At 45.9% G+C, this 19,572-nt stretch overlaps 1 protein-coding gene across 1 annotated transcript; it reads right to left on the minus strand.

The window, feature by feature from the left end:
* Positions 1–574: 574 nt before the first annotated feature.
* On the minus strand, positions 575–15,019 carry LOC125488324 (plectin-like). The gene is made up of 5 exons (XM_048621287.1): positions 14,945–15,019; positions 9,218–9,276; positions 5,656–5,751; positions 4,406–4,504; positions 575–721 (listed from the first exon to the last, which is right to left on the minus strand). The coding sequence occupies exons 1-5, from the start codon at positions 14,985–14,987 to the stop codon at positions 575–577; spliced, it is 444 nt and encodes a 147-aa protein (XP_048477244.1). The 5' UTR covers positions 14,988–15,019.
* Between the last annotated feature and the right edge of the window lie 4,553 nt (positions 15,020–19,572).

The raw sequence follows: 19,572 nt of genomic DNA on the forward strand, positions 1-19,572 counted from the left end.
CTGGTCACCTCATTACAGGAAAGATGTGGAAGCGTTGGAAAAGGTGCACAGGAGATTTACCAGGATGTTACCTGGAATGGAGGGAAGGTCTTATGAGGAAAGGTTGAGAGAGCTAGGGCTTTTCTCTTTAGAATGACGAAGGATGAGAGGTGACTTGATAGAGGTGTACAAAATGATCAGAGGTATAGATAGAGTGGACAGCCAGAGACTTTTTCCTAGGGTGGAGGTGGTTATTACGAGGGGGCATAGTTTCAAAGTGAGTGGAGGTAGATATCGGGGAGACGTCAGAGGTAGGTTCTTTACTCAGAGAGTGGTACGGGCGTGGAATGCATTGCCGGAGAGGGTAGTGGAGTCGGCCTCATTAGGGGCATTTAAGCGGCTATTAGATAGGCATATGGATGATAGTATAAGGTAGCGGTGGAGGTTAGATAGACCTTAGGTTTATGGTAAAAGTTCGGCACAACATTGTGGGCCGAAGAGCCTGTACTGTGCTGTACTGTTCTATGTTCTGCTTCTATGTTCTGTGATAATCCTCCTGGTAAGCAGCTTGAGATGTTTTATTCAGTTATAAGCGCTATATAAACACAGTTTGTTGTTTCAGACTATAGCCCTGCTCTGGTATGATCACCTCATAGTGAGCAACCAGATTGCCCATCAGTTGAAGAATCACATCAGGGTTCCCAGACAGAATCTCATTGATGCTGATATTCCCCAGGTTTATCTGCAAAGAGACAGAGAGGAAATCAATTTTAAAATACTCTGCCTCTCTGTTTCTCACACCAAGGTGTACCCTTTCACATTTAGCCACATTGTACTGCATCTGCATTGTGTTTACCCACTCACTCATAGAACTGTACAGCACAGGAACAGGCCCTTCAGCCCACAATGTTGTGCCAAACTTGATGCTAAATGAAACTAATCCCTTCTGCCTGCCTTTGGTCCATATCCCTCCATTCCTTGCATATTCATGTGCTTATCTAAAAGTCCCTTAAACACCCCTATTGTATCTGCCTCCACCACCAGCCCTGGCAGTGCGTTCCAGATTCCCACCACTCTGGGTAAAAATCTTGCACCTCACGTCTCCTTTGAACTTTCCCCCTCTCACCTTAAATGCATGCCCTTTAGTGTTAGATATTTCAACTCTGGGAAAAAGATTTTGACTGTGAACCCTATCCACGCATTTCATAATTTTATAGATTTCTATCAAGTCTCCCCAAAGCCTCTGCTGCTCCAGAGAAAACAACTCGAGTTTTCCTAGCCGCTCCTTATAGCCCATACCCTCTAATTCAGGCAGCATCTTGGTAAACCTCTTCTGGACCCTCTTCTGTAATGTGGCGACCAGAACTGAACACAATATTCTAAATGTGACCCAACTAAAATCTTATAAAGCCACAGTCACCCACACAACTTGTCTTAAACACCTTCCAGCCCTTCTTGTCTCCTCCTCACAAACCACAGTCCTGCCCTGTTTTGAAACATCAGTAAACCTGGAAATGTTGCACGCAGTTTCCTCCTGCAGGTAATTCTATACGAGCCCTGATCCTCACAGAGTCCATCCATTTACTCGCTACCACCTAGAAAAAGAACTATTTATTCCCATTCTCTGTTCCCTGTCTGCCCAACAATTCTCAATCCTCAAATTATAGGGTGGTGATGGCCTGGTGGTATTATTGCTGGACTATTGTTCTGGGGACCTGGGTTTGGATCCTGCTAACAGCAGGTGCTGGAATTAAGAGCCTAATGGTGACCATGAATTGATTGTTGGGGAAAAACCCATCCTTCCCTGGTCTGGCCTACATGTGACTTCAGACCCACAGCAATGTGATCTGACTCTTAACTGCCCTCTGGGCAATTAGGGATGGGCAATAAATGCTGGCCTACCATAGACAACAAAAACAAAGTTGCTGGAAAAGCTCAGCAGGTCTGACAGCATCTGTGAAAGAAAAATCAGAGTTAACATTTCAGGTCCGGTGACCCTTCCTCAGAATATGGCCTGGCCAGTGATGTCCTCATCCCGTGAATGAATTTTAAAAAAAACATGCCCAGATATTACTCCATCTCATTTCTTTATTTTTTACCACTAACCTCTTCTGCGAGATCTTATGAAAAATACACCACATCCATTGATTCTCTCTCAGCTATTCCACGAGTTACATCTTCACAAAACCCCAGTAGATTTGTTAAACATAATTTGTCTTTCATAAACCCCTTGCTGGCTTTGTCCAATCCCATTAATGCTTTCCAAATGTTCTATTATTTGGTCTTGTATAACAGACTCTCACACTTTTTCCCCACTATTGATGTCTCTATCTACTTTCTCTCTCCACTGTTACATTGGGGGTTACATCTGCCTTTCTACATTCTGTAGGAACTGTTCCACAGTCTATAGAATTTTGAAAGATGACCATCAATTAATCCACTACTTTCAGGGGCATTTCTTTTAGTACTCTGGGATATTAGACCTTGGGAATTTATCACTTTCCAGTCCTAGCAATTTCTCCAGCATTTGTTTCATTTAAAATTAATCTCCTTCAGTTCCTTCTCCCTCCTGATGGGGGTCTGTGCCATTTATCTCGCTTCACTGCTCTAGAATCACCTCAATGACAAACATTTCATCAAATTATGCTCCAAATGCATTAAAAACACAGAATTTCTCAAGTGTATCAAACTCCAGCTTCATCCCCTTTCAAAACTGTCCCCCCCCACACACACACAATCTCAATCTCACTCACACACACACACACACACACACACACTCCCTTCCATCCTCCCATACTCGCTCTTACACACACACATACTCGGAAAGAAAAAGGAACGAAGCACAAGAATTTTGAGTGGAGGGAAAGGACAGTCAGGAGGACAGGTCAGTGTTTCCCTTTTATCTGACCAGAGGGCTGTTGTTACACTGAGTCCTCTTGGTCTCACACCAAATGGTGCTGGTGTGTCTGAACTCAATCTCCCCAAAAGGGTTTTTACAACATGAGGTATTTTGCCAAACTCATCGCAGCAATGATCATCCTGCCCCTATGGATCCCTCTTGTCTGAGTCCAGCCCCATCTTAACAACGCACTGTTTCTGGAACTAATCATCACTCAGTGTCCATCCTAGAGATGTGGTGCCCATACCATCTGTCCAAGCTTGTTGTGTTCCCTGACCCTCACTGCCTTGCCCTAATCCCAGCTGCTGACATCTCCTGGCCTCCTCAATGGTCCAAATTGAGAAACCAAATCAGCAGGCTGTTTCTGGGTGAAGCCTACCTGATGTTGGAAAATAAGTTTCAGCTTTATTTCACTGGGTGTTTTCAGATCTTTCTAACTGTTCTGTGTGGAGTTGGTTTGCTTTGGTTTGTTTTGTTTTTAGTGTTTGTGTAATAAACTTGTATTCTGTTTTGAAATAACATCTGCAGCCTTGTGTGACCATGTTTCAGTGAACAACACCATCATTACAAAAGCAAGAGAAAGGAGATCTTTCAGGCTAGATCTGGGATTATGAATTGTTCAGTCATACCTACAACAGCATTCATAATAATCCGTTCCTTAAATATTAATTATTACCTTTCCACGTTTATGACTTTAATAATGTTTGGGCGGCACGGTGGTTCAGAGGATAGCACTGCTACCTCACAGTGCCAGGGACCTGGGTTCAATTCCACCCTCGGGTGACTGTCTGTGTGGAGTTTGCACATTCTCCCCGTGTCTGCATGGGTTTCCTCCGGGTGCTCCAGTTTCCTCCCACAGTCCAAAGATGTGCAGGTTAGGTGGATTGGCCATGCTACATTGCCCATAGTGTTCAGGGGTGTGTAGCCAAGGTGGGTTATAGGGGACAACAAGGTGCAGGGCTGGATGAACACAGCAGGCCAAGCAGCATCATAGGAGCAGAGAGGCTGACGTTTCGGGCCTAGACCCTTCATCAGAAAAGGGTTATAGGGGGATGGGTCTGGGTGGGATGCACCAAGGGTCGGTGTGGACTTGTTGGGCCGAAGGGCCTGTTTCCACACTGTAGGGATTCTATGATTTATACCTAATCTGTTACAGAGAATTCACCCTCTCATACTATTGTAGCTTCCTTTTAGACTAAAGACCCTGCTTTCTGATTATTCTATTTTCTAGCCCAATGAAGAATTTTATCATGTTATGGCCACTCTTTCCAAAATGACCACTCATAACAAGCCGGCACAAAATCCTGGAATTCTCTCCCTAAGGGCAGTGGGTCAACCAACAGCATGTGGACTACAGCAGTTCAAGAAGGCAGCTCACCCCCACCTTCTCAAGAGGCAACTGAGGATGGACAATAAACACTGGCGTTGAGAGGTTTCTGCCCACTTGCCCAGCCCCTTCCCTCCACCTCCAATCCACACCCTCCTCCCTAATCCCTTCCCCACCCCAGCTCTCCCATCAGACGTTACCTGCTGCTGTTCCAGGTAAGTGAAGGCAATCTCCAGGTTCCACTTGCGTCTCCAGTAGGTGAAGAATGTTAGCAAGAACCAGAGACCTGTGATCCGGGGCTAGAATCAACAGAGAAACACATGACTGCAGAGAGAGAGAGAGTCAGAGTTGAGAGAGGCAAAGAGAGAGAGAGAGTCAGAGAGATAACATAAAGACTTATAACTGCAGAGAGAGACAGAAAACAGGGAGACATATTATTGCAGAGGCAGAGACAGAAAACAGAAATATCACAGAGAGAACAGACACATTATCAGAGAGAGACAGTAAACAGACACAGCAACAAGTGCGTGTATGTGTATGTGTGAGAGAATGTGTATGAGTGAGAGAGTGAGAGAGAGAGAGAGAGAGAGAGAGAGTAAATGTGATTGAATGTGTGTGTGTGAGTAAAAGTGAGTGAGATTGTGTGTGAGTGAGAGTGTGATTGTGCAGATGAGTGAGAGAGTGAGAATGTGTGTGTGTGAGTGAGTTAGTGAATCAGCGTGTGGGTATAGATGTAAGGAATGAGTATGTGAGTGAGAGTGTGAGTATATGCACTCACACACAATCTCACTCACTTTTACTCACACTCACACACACACATTCAATCACATTTACTCACTCACACATACACTCTCACACACATACACATACTCTCTCGCTCACATTTACTCACATTTGCACACAAACACACACACTCTCACACATACACATACACGCACTTGTTGCTGTGTCTGTTTACTGTCTCTCTTTGTGTGGGTATGAGAGGAGATGTTTGGGGGAATGGTGTGAAGGGACTAACACGGTCCCTGACCCTGAAACAGGACATTAATTAAATTCATTAATGATCCAGTTATTACTCTTTACCCTGGGCTCCATCACAAAGTAGTATTCACACCCTGCTGAAAGAGGCACTCTCTGACCTGTGGGATTATTCTTGGCCAAAAGCCCCTTCACTCTGAACGTTCCCCCTGTGATTCTCACCCGCTCTTCATTCAGCTTTTCCCCTGGGCCTCCTGTTGTGGCTCAGGCACTGCAGTTTCCACAAGCTGCCATCCTCTGATTGGCCATGAGTTCTCCGTCGGCAGGTCATTCATTACCAGGGGCACCAATCACATGGAAGGATCAATCCTATTAGTCTCACCGTGGCACTGAGGGGGAAGCAGGAGGTGGGGGGGAATCCTCACTGATTCTCCAATCAGTGGCCAATCTCAGCTGGAGATGTCACACTCACCAGGAGATCGCCAGTTAATGCTTCGAGGAAGATGATGAAAAATTCTCCATCCTGTAAATCCTGCAACACATTCACCGATCTCCTTGATAATTGTCTCTGAAGAGGAAACACAGGAACTGTCACAGTGCGCACAGTCCAATCCCACCAGGATAGCCCCCAACCCAGACCAACTCCCCTCCCAACTCCACCCAGACACCTCCCACCCCAACCAACTTCCCCATTCGCCACCTGTTTCACCCTCCCACCCAGATCCCCACACCCCCACCCTGACCCCTCACCCCCAGAACCTGACCAGCCCAACCCCTCCCACTCCAAACCCTTGCAATCTGAGGGAGAGAGGGTTATGAAAGAGATAAATGCTGGGTGGGCTGCTAAAGACAAGTGTGAATGGTTTTAAACCTTCTCCCTTCTCAGTATCCAAGGGCCCAAACACATCTTCCAGCACTTTACCTGCACTTCACTCAATCTACCCTACTCCATTTGCTGCTCACAATGTGGTCTCCTCTACATTGGGGAAACGAAGCATAGACTGGGTGACCACTTCACAGAACATCTACGTACTGCCTGTGAAAAAGATCCTGAGCTTCCAATTGCCTGCCACTTCAACACACCACCCTGTTAAAGAACAAGGGACAAAGAACGATACAGCCCAGGAACAGGCCCTTTGGCCCTCCAAGCCTGCGCACACACATTAGGCCCTTCCATACTAAAACTGTCTTCACTTACAGGATCTGCATCATTCTATTCCCTTCCCATTCACGTATTCATCCTGATGGTTCTTGAACGCTGCTATTGTGTCTGCTTCCACCACTTCCTCTGGCAGCGTGTTCCAGGCACTCACCACCATTTGTGTGATAAACATGCCTCGCACATCTCTTTTAAAAATCTAACCCCATCCTGCAACCCCCCACTCCCACTGCCCCACAGCACCTTGAACCTGTGTCCCCTAGTAACTGACCCCTCCACCCTGGGAAAAAGCCTCATACTTTCCACTCTATCCATGCCATTCACAATCTTATAAACTTCTATCAGGTTCCCCCCTCAACCTCCCATGTTCCAGTGAAAACAAACCCAGTCTTTCCAGCTTTTCTTCTTTTTTATTCATTCACGAGATGAGGGCATTTATTGCCCAGAGGGCAGTTAAGAGTCAACCACATTGATGTGGGTCTGGAGTCACATGTAGGCCAGACCAGGTAAGGATGGCCACTTCCTTCCTTAAAGGACATTAGTGACCCAGGTGGGTTTTCCTGACAATTGACAATGGATTCACGGTCATCATTAGATTCTTAATTCCAGATATTTATTGAATCCATTTCCACCATCTGCTGTGGCGGGATTCAAACCCAGATCCCCAGAACATTATTGGCAGAAATACTGCCCCTTTCCCAATTACGAACAATTCTGGAGAAGGGTCACTGGAGTCAAAACATTAACTGTGCTTTCTCTCCAATAGACCTGCTGAGGTTCTCAGCAATTTCAGTTATTGTTTCAAATTTCCAGCATCCTTTGATTTTATTATCTGTCTCTCCCTGCCTTAAATATACCCGACCATATTTAATCCTGTGGGACAGAGGATTCCAAAGATACAAAACCCTCAGTGAAATTATTTCTCCTCACCTCATTCCTCAATGACCTGTCCCAAGACTGAAAAGGAAATCACAGCATCATTCACTTTGTTACACTCCTTGGGACAAACACATTAATGAACAAATCAAAGTAAACAAGAAGGGTCTGCTGATTGGGTCACCACTTGATTCTGATCGGCTAAAGTGTTGTCCTGAGAAAGCATTGGGGACCACTCCCCTCCCATCCAACATAAATCACTACTGGTACAAGGTTCCAACCTGTTGGCCCAGTTTGTGTGTTAGCTGGTCCCCTGTCTGAACATTTTTAGCAAGCAGAAATGAGCCAGCTTATCAGCTTGACTGGTTGTGTAGCAATTAGCACACTCAGGATAATTCGGCTGTCCAATCACCAAATCACCACAAGTGTGGGCTGGTTAGGTACAGTATCTCCTCTACCCATTACAAAGAACTGAGAACATGTGTGTTTGCTTTAATTGATGGGCTGTATGGCCTGTTGCCTGGCAATGTAGCAGCACAGTGTCCTATCATTTCTGCTGTGTTCTGGTGGGTTTCTGAGCTCTCCATTTCTTTAGCAAGGTGCTGATTGGATGAGCTGAAGCTGAGGGTTCTGAGGAAGAGTCACCAGACCTGAAATGTTAACTGTGTTTTTCTTCACAGACGCTGCCAGACCTGCTGAGCTTTTCCAGCAACTTCTGTTTTTGTTTGTGAGCTGAAGACTGTTGGGAGGAGCCTATAGTATCATTTACAACACCATTAAGCAGAATGACCCGTTTCTATTCTGTAATGAATTGGGAAGTTGTGGATCAAAACAGTAGGTCCAAAGAGTTTCTTCATGGAACATGGGCGTCACTGGCTGGTCAACATTTCTTGCCTGTCCCTAGTTGCCCCTTCAGAAGGTGATGATGAGCTGCCTTCTCAAACCGCTGAAGTCCATGTGCCATTAGGGAGGGAATTCCAGGATTATGAACCAGTGACAGTGAAAGAACAGTGATACCTTTGACTGGAGTAGGTCAGAGGCTAGGAATACTGCATCCTAGTCAGGACGGTGAGTGGCTTAGAGGGGATCTTTTAGGGGGTGGTGTTCCCATGTATCTGCAGCCCTTGTTCTTCCAGATGGAAGTGGCCATGGGTTTGGAAGGTGCTGTCCCATGAGTGCCCCAAGGAGGTAGACTGTTCTGATTGTGTGTCTTCGCTATCAGACTCTTCCCCCAAGCCTGCAGAACCAGGAGCAACTCCTTCTCCTCTCGAACTCCAATGGTTTCTGCCAGAACATTCCCAGGCCCAAGCTGTTCTGCTGCGAGCCAAGCACATCGTTGTTGGCAGCTCAGAAGCTTTCATCAGCCATAACTGATCACCACTCCACAGGCTAATCAGCTGCTAGTTACTGACTAAATCTCCCTCATACACACCCCTCTGACTCCAGCTAATCTGCAGTAACCTCCTCTCACTGCTTGAACAAGCAGCTGCGTAAACACCACTTGCACTGAGTGCTTTTAAAAAGTGCAGCAATCCCTTCCACATTCCTTGGTGTTTTAAAACAAACCTTTCCCATTTCAGTCCACAATGAAACATACAGAAAATTGTAAAGAAACAGTCTTTACATAATTCCTGCTGAATAGTTTCCATTGCCCTTTCAGGTAGTGTTCCACATCACAATGACTTGCCGAAACTAATAACAATTCTTCCTGTTTCCCTTGACTCTGGTCCTTTTATCAATTTTCTTCAATCTGTGTCTCTCTGGTCACAGACCTTCCTGCCCCTGGAAACCGTTCCTTCCTGTTTACTCTCAGTGATTTTCAACATTTCTGTCAAATCTCCTCTGAACCAGCCCACCTTTTCCAGTCTTTCCACACTGACTTGTTGCTGGAGCCATTCCTGTCAATCACAATGTTTTAGTAAAAGAAACTGAGCCTATGTCCGAGGTTCTGTGTTTCTGGGTTCCTTTTGCTTCTGTCTCACACTCACTCTTTACTCACCTTCTCCAAGTGGTAATTAATCCACCTTTCAAACACTTCCAGCTGCTGGGCTTCCCTGGCTGTAATAGAGGTGAGAGGTTACACACTAACACACCTGAGCAATACAACACAAGCTTCTGGTTTGCACAAAGACATCCAGTGACCATTATGTTTGGTTTGCCTTTTGGTCCAGTGTTTCCTGACTGTCCCTAGTTGCCCCTTGAGAAGGTGGCATTGAGCTGCATTCTTGTTCTACCTACAGCACGTGGACATCCAGAACTCTCTACCTCACAGCACTGTGGCTCAACCAGATGGCAGCTCACACCATCTCCTCAAAGGGCAACTAGGGACGGGCAATAAACATTGGGGTAATCAACAGGCTCACAACCCACAAGTGAATAAATAAAAAAGACCCTGCCTTGGAAATAGATCATATTCTTCAAAACCCTGTGGTCAATCAAATGGAAGTCATGCCCTCTGTCACAGCGTGACTGTAACTCAGCAGCAACAGCTACAACCCCAGGAGGGGGTACTTACCAGCAATGCATGCACCCTGCAATAGGAAAGCTTGCTCTACTGTTTCAAACCAAAGGTAAAGCGCCCTCTACACTGTCCCAATCAAACACTCCCAGGACAGGGACAGCACAGGGTTAGATACAGAGTAAAGCTCTCTCTACACTGTTTCCCCCCACCATCAAACACTCCCATGACAGGGACAGCATGGGGTTAGACACAGAGTAAAGCTCCCTCTACACTGTCCCCATTAAACACTTCCAGGACAGGGACAGTACGGGGTTAAATACAGGGCTTCACAAGGTGTGTCGAGGTTGTTTCACCTGGAGGAGAATCTAGGACCAGAGGACATCATATGAAAGGGAGTTTGGCGGGGCAGGGGGGGGGGGGTGGGGTCACACATTTTAAGACAGAAATGAGGAGGAATTTCTTGCTCTGAGGGGAGTGAATCTGTGGAATTATTTACCACAGAGGACTGTCCAGGCTGGTTGATTACATACTTTAAAGCCTGAGATAGATTTTTAATCTGTAAGGGAATCCTGAGTTATGGGGAAAAGACAGGAATGTGGAGTTGAGGATGATAAAATCAGCCATGATCTCATTGAATGGTAGACTGGACTCAATGGGCTGAATGGCCTGCATCTGCTCCTGGTTTTATGTTTCATAATTCTTTGAAGAGTTGACCAAACACGTGGATGAAGGTAGAGCAGTTGATGTGGTATACATGGATTTAAGTAAGGCGTTTGATAAGGTTCCCCGTGGTAGGCTCATGCAGAAGGTAAGGAGGCATGGGATAGGGGGAAATGTGGCAGATTGGATTCAGAATTGGCTGACCCTTAACGGAAAATATTCAACATGGTGCTCAGTTACGATGGGGTAAAACAAGGATCTGTTCTGGGTCCTCTTCTATTTGTGATTTTTGTAAATGATTTGGATGAAGGAGTGGAAGGGTGGATTAGCAAGTTTGCGGATGATACGAAGGTGGGTCGAGTTGTGGACAGTGCGGAGGGCTGTTCTAGGTTACAAAGAGACATTGATAGAATGCAGAGCTGGGCTGAGAAGTGGCAGATGGAATTTAACCCTGAAAAGTGTGAGGTGATTCATTTTGGAAGGACAAACTTGAAAGCAGAATATAGGGTTAATGGAAAGATTCTTGGCAGTGTGGAGGAGCAGAGGGATCTTGGGGTTCATGTCCACAGTTCCCTGAAAGCTGCCACCCAGGTGGATAGGGTTGTTAAGAAGGCGTATGGTGTGTTAGCTTTCAGTAATAGAGGGATTGAGTTCAAGAGCCGTGAAGTTATGCTCCAGCTATACAAAAGCCTGGTTCGGTCACATCTGGAGTATTCTGTCCAGTTCTGGTCGCCTCATTACAGGAAAGATGTGGAAGCGTTGGAAATGATGCAGAGGAGATTTACTAGGATGTTGCTTGGAATGGAGGGAAGGTTGTACGAGGAAAGGTTGAGAGTGCTAGGGCTTTTCTCTTTAGAATGATGAAGGATGAGAGGTGACTTGATAGAGGTGCACAATGTGATAAGAGGTATAGATAGAGTAGACATCCAGAGACTTTTTCCTAGGGTGGAGGTAATTATTACGAGGGGGCATAGATTTAAAGTGAGTGGAGGTCGATATAGGGGAGACGTCAGAGGTAGGTTCTTTACTCAGAGAGTGGTCGGGGTGTAGAATGCATTGCCAGAGAGGGTAGTGGAGTCGGCCTCATTAGGGGCATTTAAGCGGCTATTAGATAGGCATATGGATGATAGTATAAGGTAGGGGTGGAGCTTAGATAGACCTTAGGTTTAGGGTAAAAGTTCGGCACAACATCGTGGGCCAAAGGGCCTGTATGCTGTACTGTTTTATGTTCTATGTTCTATATTCCAAGGCTGGAGGGTTTTCAGGATTGCCTGTTTCTTTATGGATTGCAAGGAAGTTGAATATGGAAATATTGTAACAGTCTGGATTAAAAAGGGTTTTTACTGCATAATTTCTGGGTGTTGGATTCGATGGTAATTACAAAAGAATTGTGTTGAAGTTTGTTACGCTTCACCTGCTGTTTACAGACAGTCAAGTGACTTCAGAGAAGCAAAGCTCTTCATCAAGATAAGATGGATTTATGACTTGAATTGCCTGTCAAGCTAGTTGATCGAGGCCCTGAGCTGAAGGTTACCTAGCAACAGCCTCTGGACTGTCATTACTATGTTTTCTAGCACCCTTTGGTGCATCCATCGATGAAAGATGTCTAAGCTGGAAAAGTCTAACTCTAACTATTCTAAAAAAAATAGCAGAACACCTCAGGCAGAATCAATAGCAAAGGACTCTCTTGGCTGAAATATTGGAAGAACCTGAATATGTCAAATATCAGGATATCTGACTACTCTCATCTGACCTGAAGTCTAATTTGAAGACCTCGTCAATTCTATAACTGTTAGCATTCAGATCTTAATAACAAGTCATTGACTGGGTAGCCAGAAGTGACCCATTTGTTCCTCCTTTCAGTTCAGTCCCAAGGCCTTTTTAGAAAAAAACAAATCCTTATCATCTCTGCAGAGCTGAGTCAGCATTTATTGCCCATCCTGAATTATCCTTGATCCTAGTGTGTCACTGGGCCATTTCAGAGGGTCGTTACAAGTCAATCACATTGCTATGGGTCTGCAGTCACATGCAGCAGTAAGGCTGGTAGATCTCCTTCCCTGAAGAACATTAATGAACAATGAGTTTTTACAACAATCAGCAATGTTTACATGGTCACCATTATGCTAGCCTTTTATTCCAGAATTTTAACAAATTCAAATTTCTTTCTGCCAGAGTGGGACATGAATACATGTCACACAGAATTAACCTGAATCCCTGAGACCCTCTCAGTGATATTAACACGGCACCAGCACTCTATCTGCCCTTTTTTTAAATTCAATCATGGAAAATGGGCCGGCATTTATTACCCATCTCTAATTGCCCAGAGGGCAGTTTGGAATCAACCACATTGCTGTGGGTCTGGAGCACATGTAAGCCAGATGAGGTAAGGATGGCAGATTTCCTTCCCTAAAGGGCATTAGTGAATCAGATGGGATTTTCCAACAATCAACTAATGGTTTCATGGTTATCATTAGACCCTTAATTGCAGACTTTTTATTGAATTCAAATTCTAGATCCTGCTGTGGCGGTATTTGAACCCAGGCCACCAGATCATTAGCTGAGTTTCTAGATTAATAGTCTAGCAATAATACCGCTGGGCCATTGCTTCCCCTGGCTGCATTTGATTGAGTGTGGCATCAAGGAGCCCGAGCAAAACTGGCATCAATGGGTACCAGGGAACAAACGCTCCAGTGGTTGGAGTTGTACCTGACACATAGGAAGATGGTTGTGGTTGTGGGAGGTCAATCATCTCAGCTCCAGGACATCTCTGCAGGAGTTCCTCAGGGTAGTGCCCTCGGCCCAACCATCTTCAACAGCTTCATCAATGACCTTCCCTCCATCATAAGGTCAGAAGTGGGGATGTTCGCCAATGCTTGCATAATGTTCAGCACCATTCGTGAATCCTCAGATACTGAAGCAGTCCATGTTCAAATGCAATGAAACCTGGACAATATCCAGGCTTGGGCTGACAAGTGACAAGTGACATTCGTGCCACACAAATGCCAGGCTATGACCATCACCAATAAGAGACAATCTAACCACCATCCCTTGGTGGAGTTACCATCACTGAATCCCCCACTATCAACATCCTAGCGGTTACCATTGACCAGAAACTCAACTGGACTCACCACATAAACAAAGTGGCTACAAGAGCAGGTCAGAGGCTAAGAATACTATTTTTGGAATTTTTTTTAGAACATTACAGCGCAGTACAGGCCCTTTGGCCCTCATGTTGCGCCGACCTGTGAAACCAATCTGAAGCCCATCTAACCTAAACTATTCCATTATCATCCATATGTTTATCCAATGACCATTTAAATGCCCTTAAAGTTGGCGAGTCTACTACTTTTGCAGGCAGGGCATTCCACGCCCTTACTACTCTCTGAGTAAAGAACCTACCTCTGACATCTGTCCTATATCTATCACCCCTCAATTTAAAGCTATGTCCCCTCGTGCTAGCCATCACCATCCGAGGAAAAAGGCTCCCACTGTCCACCCTATCTAATCCTCTGATCATCTTGTATGTCTCTATCAAGTCACCTCTTAACCTTCTATGGTGAGTAACTCACCTCCTGACTCCCCAAAGCCTGCCCACCATCTACAAGATACAAGTCAGGAGTGTGATGGAATACTCCTCACTTGCCTGGATGGGTGTAGCCCCAACAACACTCAAGAAGCTTGAAACCATCCAGGATAAAGCAGTGCACTGGAAAGCCCAGAGTGGGACACTCTCTCTGCAGCATGGCGTGGGCTGGTGTAGCCCAGAGTGGGATACTCTCTGCAGCACGGCGTGGGCTGGTGTAGCTCGGAGTGGGACACTCTCTCTGCAGCATGGCAGGGGCTGGTGTAGCCCAGAGTGGGACACTCTCTCTGCAGCATGGCATGGGCTGGTGTAGCTCGGAGTGGGACACTCTCTCTCTAGCATGGCATGGACTGGTATAGCCCAGAGTGGGACCCTCTCTGCAGCAAGGCGTGGGCTGGTGTAGCCCAGAGTGGGACACTCTCTCTCTAGCATGGCATGGACTGGTGTAGTCCAGAGTGGGACACTCTCTCTGCAGCATGGCGTGGGCTGGTGTAGCCCAGAGTGGGACACTCTCTCTGCAGCATGGCGTGGGCTGGTGTAGCTCGGAGCGGGACACTCTCTGAGCAAATGGCATGGGCTGGTGTAGCCCAGAGCAGGACACTGGCGTGGGCCTGCTTTAGCAGCAGAGTAGGTAAAGTTGGACTCTCTTTAGGTTTTCTTTTTTATTTTACTCTGTGAATGGCCGTTATGTCCGAGCGACAGTACACACTTTTCACTGTATTTTATGTTGAATGCACGTGACAATAAAGGACATTCATTCACTTGGTAGGCATTACATCCACAAGCATCCACTCCCTCCACCACCGACGCTCAGTAGCAGCAGTGTGTACCGTCTACAACATACACTGCAGAAATTCACCAAAGATCCTCAGACAGCACCTTCCAAAGTGAGGGGAAAGTGGGATTAGACTGTGTGGGATATTAAAGGGTGTGAGGAGCGAGGGGGGAGTGGGACTAACTGGGTGGAGTATTAAACACACATTTACAACAACTGGTTCACTCTGATGGGAAAGAACGCTCACCTGTGTCTTTGTAAAGTCTCTTTGAGCTATTCTCTGGTTCCATCGGGGAGCTCTTGCCATTTCCCAGAGCAATGCGACGGGCTGGATGTTTTCACTGTCCACTGCTGGCTGTTGTTTTTGATTGCATGTCGATTTCTGTCCCACCCTCTACTCAGTTTGTGTGAGCAGCTCATCCTTTCATCTTCCACCTGTCAGACTCCACCTGCTCTACAAACAAATCCATAGAACCACATGCAAATCCCTCTGTGCAGCATCATGTCAGTGTAGGATTGTAACCCTTAGCCTGCAGCATCGTATCACACAGACCTGTGTCAAGCCTGCTGCTCATGCCCTATGTCTGCTGTGGGGCTTGGGTGGGGGATTATCGCAGACAGTTTCATGTTCAGATTGTTGTCTTAGTTCTTTGGCCATCTTGTGCTGACAATCAGTCTGCAAAGTCCTCCCATTTGGGCCAGTTTAAGTAATTTTGTAATTGATCAAGGAATATTCTGTCCTGGGAACCTGGTTGGTTAAACAAATCCTAATCAAAATCTCTGGCGATTTCTCCACATGATGTGGGTAAATGTTACTGGTTGAGGACTCTGGATCTGTACTCGATGGTGTTTAGAAGGATAGGGGAGGGGGATCTGATTGAAGCTTACAGAATACAGGCAGATCTGGATAGTGTGGACATCAAAAAGATGTTTCCATTGATAGGAGAGACTGGGACCCCAAGGCACAGCCTCAAAGTGAAGGGACAACCCTTTAGAACTGAGATGAGGAGGAATTTCTTCAGCCAGAGGGTGGCGAATCTGTGGACCTCACTGCTACAGAGTGATGTGGAAGCCATGTCACTGAGATTTTATAAGACGGAGATAGATAGATTCTTGATTAGCGAAGGGATCAAGGGTTAGAGGAAGAAGGCAGGAGAATAGATTTGAGAAACATATCAGCCATGATCAAATTGTGGATCAGACTTGATGGGCTGAATGGCCTAATTTTGCTCTTATATCTTATAGTGTTTTGGTTACAAACACATCAGGCACAGTTTGATACCTGCACACCATAAGAATTCCATTGGCAATATGGGGATGGAGAGGAGACAGAGGGGAACCAAGGGGGAGAGAAATGGAGGAGACAAATAGAGAGGAGGGGGGGGAAACTGAGAGTAAGAAACCGAGGGAGAGACAAATAGACCGCGACAGATACTAAGAAAGAAAAATTCCAGGAGAGAGAGAATATATATAAACAAGGTGCGAGGGGAAACCATTCTGTCCCTTGAGTCTGCTCTGCCATTCAATAAGATCATGATTGATCTGATTTTAACCTCAAATCCATATTCCCTGATAATCTTTCACCCCGGCTTAAAAGAATCACTCCACCTCTAACTTAAAAGTTTCGAGGACTCTACTTTCACTACATTTTCAGGACATTTCCAGCTCATAAAGCAGCCAATCAGCCTATTGTGGCTGTGCTGGTCAACAAAGATCCAACTTCACTGGAGACTGTGGGAACTGTCGAGGTCCAGACCCAAAACGTCAGCCTTCCTGCTCCTCTGATAATGCTTGGCCTGCAGTGTTCATCCAGCTCTACACCGTGTTATCTCCAACTTCACTAATGCCATTTTTTTGACCCATAGCCCTGAAGATTATGGCAATGCAAGTGAATATCTAAATACTGCTCAAACGTTATGCAAGTTTCTTACTCTTTTTCTGAGTCTGTTCAGGTACAATCTTTTTTATTCATTCACGGGATGAGGGACATCATTGCCCATCCCTAATTGCCCTGAGGGCAGTTGAGAGTCAACCATATTGCTGTGGGTCTGGAGTCACATGTAGGCCAGACCAGGTAAGGATGGCAGTTTCCTTCCCTAAAGGACGTTTGTTTCAACCATTAATGTGAAGATTATTCACGAGGTACCCTCCTTCTCAACCTCTCCCCTCATTTGAACTGCAGTGACGAGCAGGTGAAACTCATAGCAACTGTCTCTTGTGGTCCTCTAAACTTGCAAAACTAGAGCAGATTCACCCTTCTTTGCAATAAACAGTAACTGTCATGAAACATATAACCCAGTCAGTGCTTTGTTAACCTGGCGCTAAAAAGCCAGAAATAACTGGTGGAATTTGCATACATTCATAAAGTCTCTAATATTTTTCACCACTTCAGGAACAGCAAGGCTTGATGTCCAGCAGGTAACCCCATGGAAATGTGATAACTGAGGGAGTGGGCACTGTCAGAGGGTCAGTGCTGAGGGAGTGGGCACTGTCGGAGGGTCAGTGCTGAGGGAGCGCCACACTGTCGGAGGGTCAGTGCTGAGGGAGCGGGCACTGTCGGAGGGTCAGTGCTGAGGGAGTGCTGCACTGTCGGAGGGTCAGTGCTGAGGGAGTGCCGCACTGTCGGAGGATCAGTGCTGAGGGAGTGCTGCACTGTCGGAGGGTCAGTGCTGAGGGAGCGCCGCACTGTCAGGTAGTCATTGCTTCCCCCAGGACAATGCTATCAAGGCACACTGACTGGATTGGTGCAGGATATGTTACTCTTATAGTTCTAGTATTTTGGAAGAAAGTCTCAACATTCGAACAAAGAAGTGTACAAATTTGTGGTGTATTTTAATAATCATCTGGAAAAATCACATTAACTGTTCTGACGTATCTATAGATGTTCATTTTAATAAGAGATTTGTGGTCAATTATCAAACATTCCAGAAGGAACAAATATTTACAGAAAATGAGAATCACAAACAGTTAACCTGAAGTTCTTGAGCTGAGTCAGAACCTGGGCGAGATTGGTTGGAGAGTTAAAGGCCATGAATGAATCAAGGCGGAAGTCAAGCCCACTGCATCCTGCCTTCAGGCTAGTAAGGAATCCTATTTTGAAGTCCAGGCCACAGCCACACACACAAACCCCACCCAGCTGCTCCTGTCTCCAGCTTCCCCTCCCCTGAAGGCACTTTCACAGGACTGCTCATCAGTGGAGCAAGTTACCAATTTCTCCACATGGCTGTTTGCATAGAGTTAATTATTCACATTAAAAAGTAACTTCTCTCCTATCAGATCCTGATGTACTGATTGTTTTGGCACTTGTGGAACATTCCCAGCTGGAAGTGTATGCCAGTAGCTGCTGGACTGGATGATTCCTGACAATAGTCCTAGCTATGTCCTGTATAACTCCTGCGCAGGTTCCCTGTTGATGTATACCCGCTGCGCTATCTGACCTGTGCTGTCCTGAGTAGCTATGGCTTATTTTGGATCTGGAGGTGACGCAGGTTTTCCAGACCAGTTTGACTAATAACCCCATAGGTCTGGCAATAACTGCCCCACGCAGCTTTTGGATTCCCTGCTGCTTCCATATTTGACATCGTCTGGAACATCTTCTTAAAGGGCCGGCTCTCTCGGGCTTGTGACTGTGGCCTTGGATTCTGCAAAACAGAAATGCAAGCAAAATGTTCCAAGGACAAACCTCTTCCCATAGAATTCCACAAAACACAGGCAAGGGCACTCAGCCCTATCAAAACCCATAATAGCACAGGCAGGAACACAAACAGCAAGACAGACAACGCCTGTGACCAGACAGATAGACAGACAGACAGAAGAGATAGAGAAAATGAGAAAGAGAGAGAAAGAGACAGGAAACAGAGACAGGGAGAGGCTGAGACAGAAATAGGAGAGAGAGAGAGAGAGAGAGTCAAGAGACACAGAGAGAGAGGCCAAGGCAACGTGAAAGAGAGAGGGAGAGGACAGGCACAGAGAGGGCAAACAGAAAGAGAGAGACAGATAAAAGGACAAATAGACAGAGAGAGAGAGAGAGGGGGGGAAAAGAGAGAAAGAGAGAGAGGAGAGATAGAAAGGCAAGAGAGAGACACAGGAGAGACAGTGAGAGAACAAGACAAAGAGTTGGAGATGACCTATCAGTCATCAGTGCTGATCCAAACCACTTGGTTCCATCAGTCCATGGAGTTAAACCTCAGAACAGCAGAATGCAAATTTACATGTAAATGTAAATATTCACTTTCAACCACATATCTAACTCCCGTGCTATATCACCGTATAATCGAACTCTGGCAAGAAAAGCTTGTTAACTTCAAACTAAGCATTTGGTTATACACATTCACAGTGAACACATGGAGCCCAGGCCATTTATATCCACATTTAATCTCCATGTGACCAAACAGGTCTTCTTGCTGCTTCAAGCCCTATTCCATGAACCATTTATCTAATCTCATCTTTCAAAAACATTAATCAACCTGTTCAGACATGTCCTGACACACTGTGGGACAGGTGGGACTTGATCTGCCAAAAGATGGCGATGCTACCACTGAGATTGTAGACTTGCTTGCTGAGCCGGTGGGTTTGGTTGCAGATGTTTCGTCACCCTGCTCGGTAACATCATCAGTGTGCCTCCAGTGAAGTTTCACCAGAGGGGCACTGACAATGTTACCTAGCAGGGTGATGAAACATCTATAATCAAACACACCAGCTCGGTGAGCAAGTCTACAATCTCATCCACAACCCAAGCTACAAATCTTCTCAAAAACTTTATATTACCACCGAGTCACAAGACACTAACCCTCGTGTAGGGTCCAGCGGGCGCTGGGAGAGGAAAGAAATAAGAACATAGTAAATAGGAGCAGGAGTGGGCCATCTGGTCCATCG

This window comes from Rhincodon typus, unplaced genomic scaffold, assembly GCF_021869965.1.
Source record: "Rhincodon typus isolate 14 unplaced genomic scaffold, sRhiTyp1.1 hic_rhity00000381, whole genome shotgun sequence".
In the NCBI taxonomy this organism is placed as follows: Eukaryota; Metazoa; Chordata; class Chondrichthyes; order Orectolobiformes; family Rhincodontidae; genus Rhincodon; species Rhincodon typus.

Coding starts and splice junctions, on each gene's coding strand:
- LOC125488324 (XM_048621287.1), bottom strand. CDS start 14,987: ATGGAACCAGAGAATAGCTCAAAGAGACTTTACAAAGACACAG. Junction 5,752..9,217: donor TTAATTACCACTTGGAGAAG/GTGAGTAAAGAG, acceptor TTTCCTCTTCAG/AGACAATTATCAAGGAGATC. Junction 4,505..5,655: donor CATTAACTGGCGATCTCCTG/GTGAGTGTGACA, acceptor TGTTGATTCTAG/CCCCGGATCACAGGTCTCTG.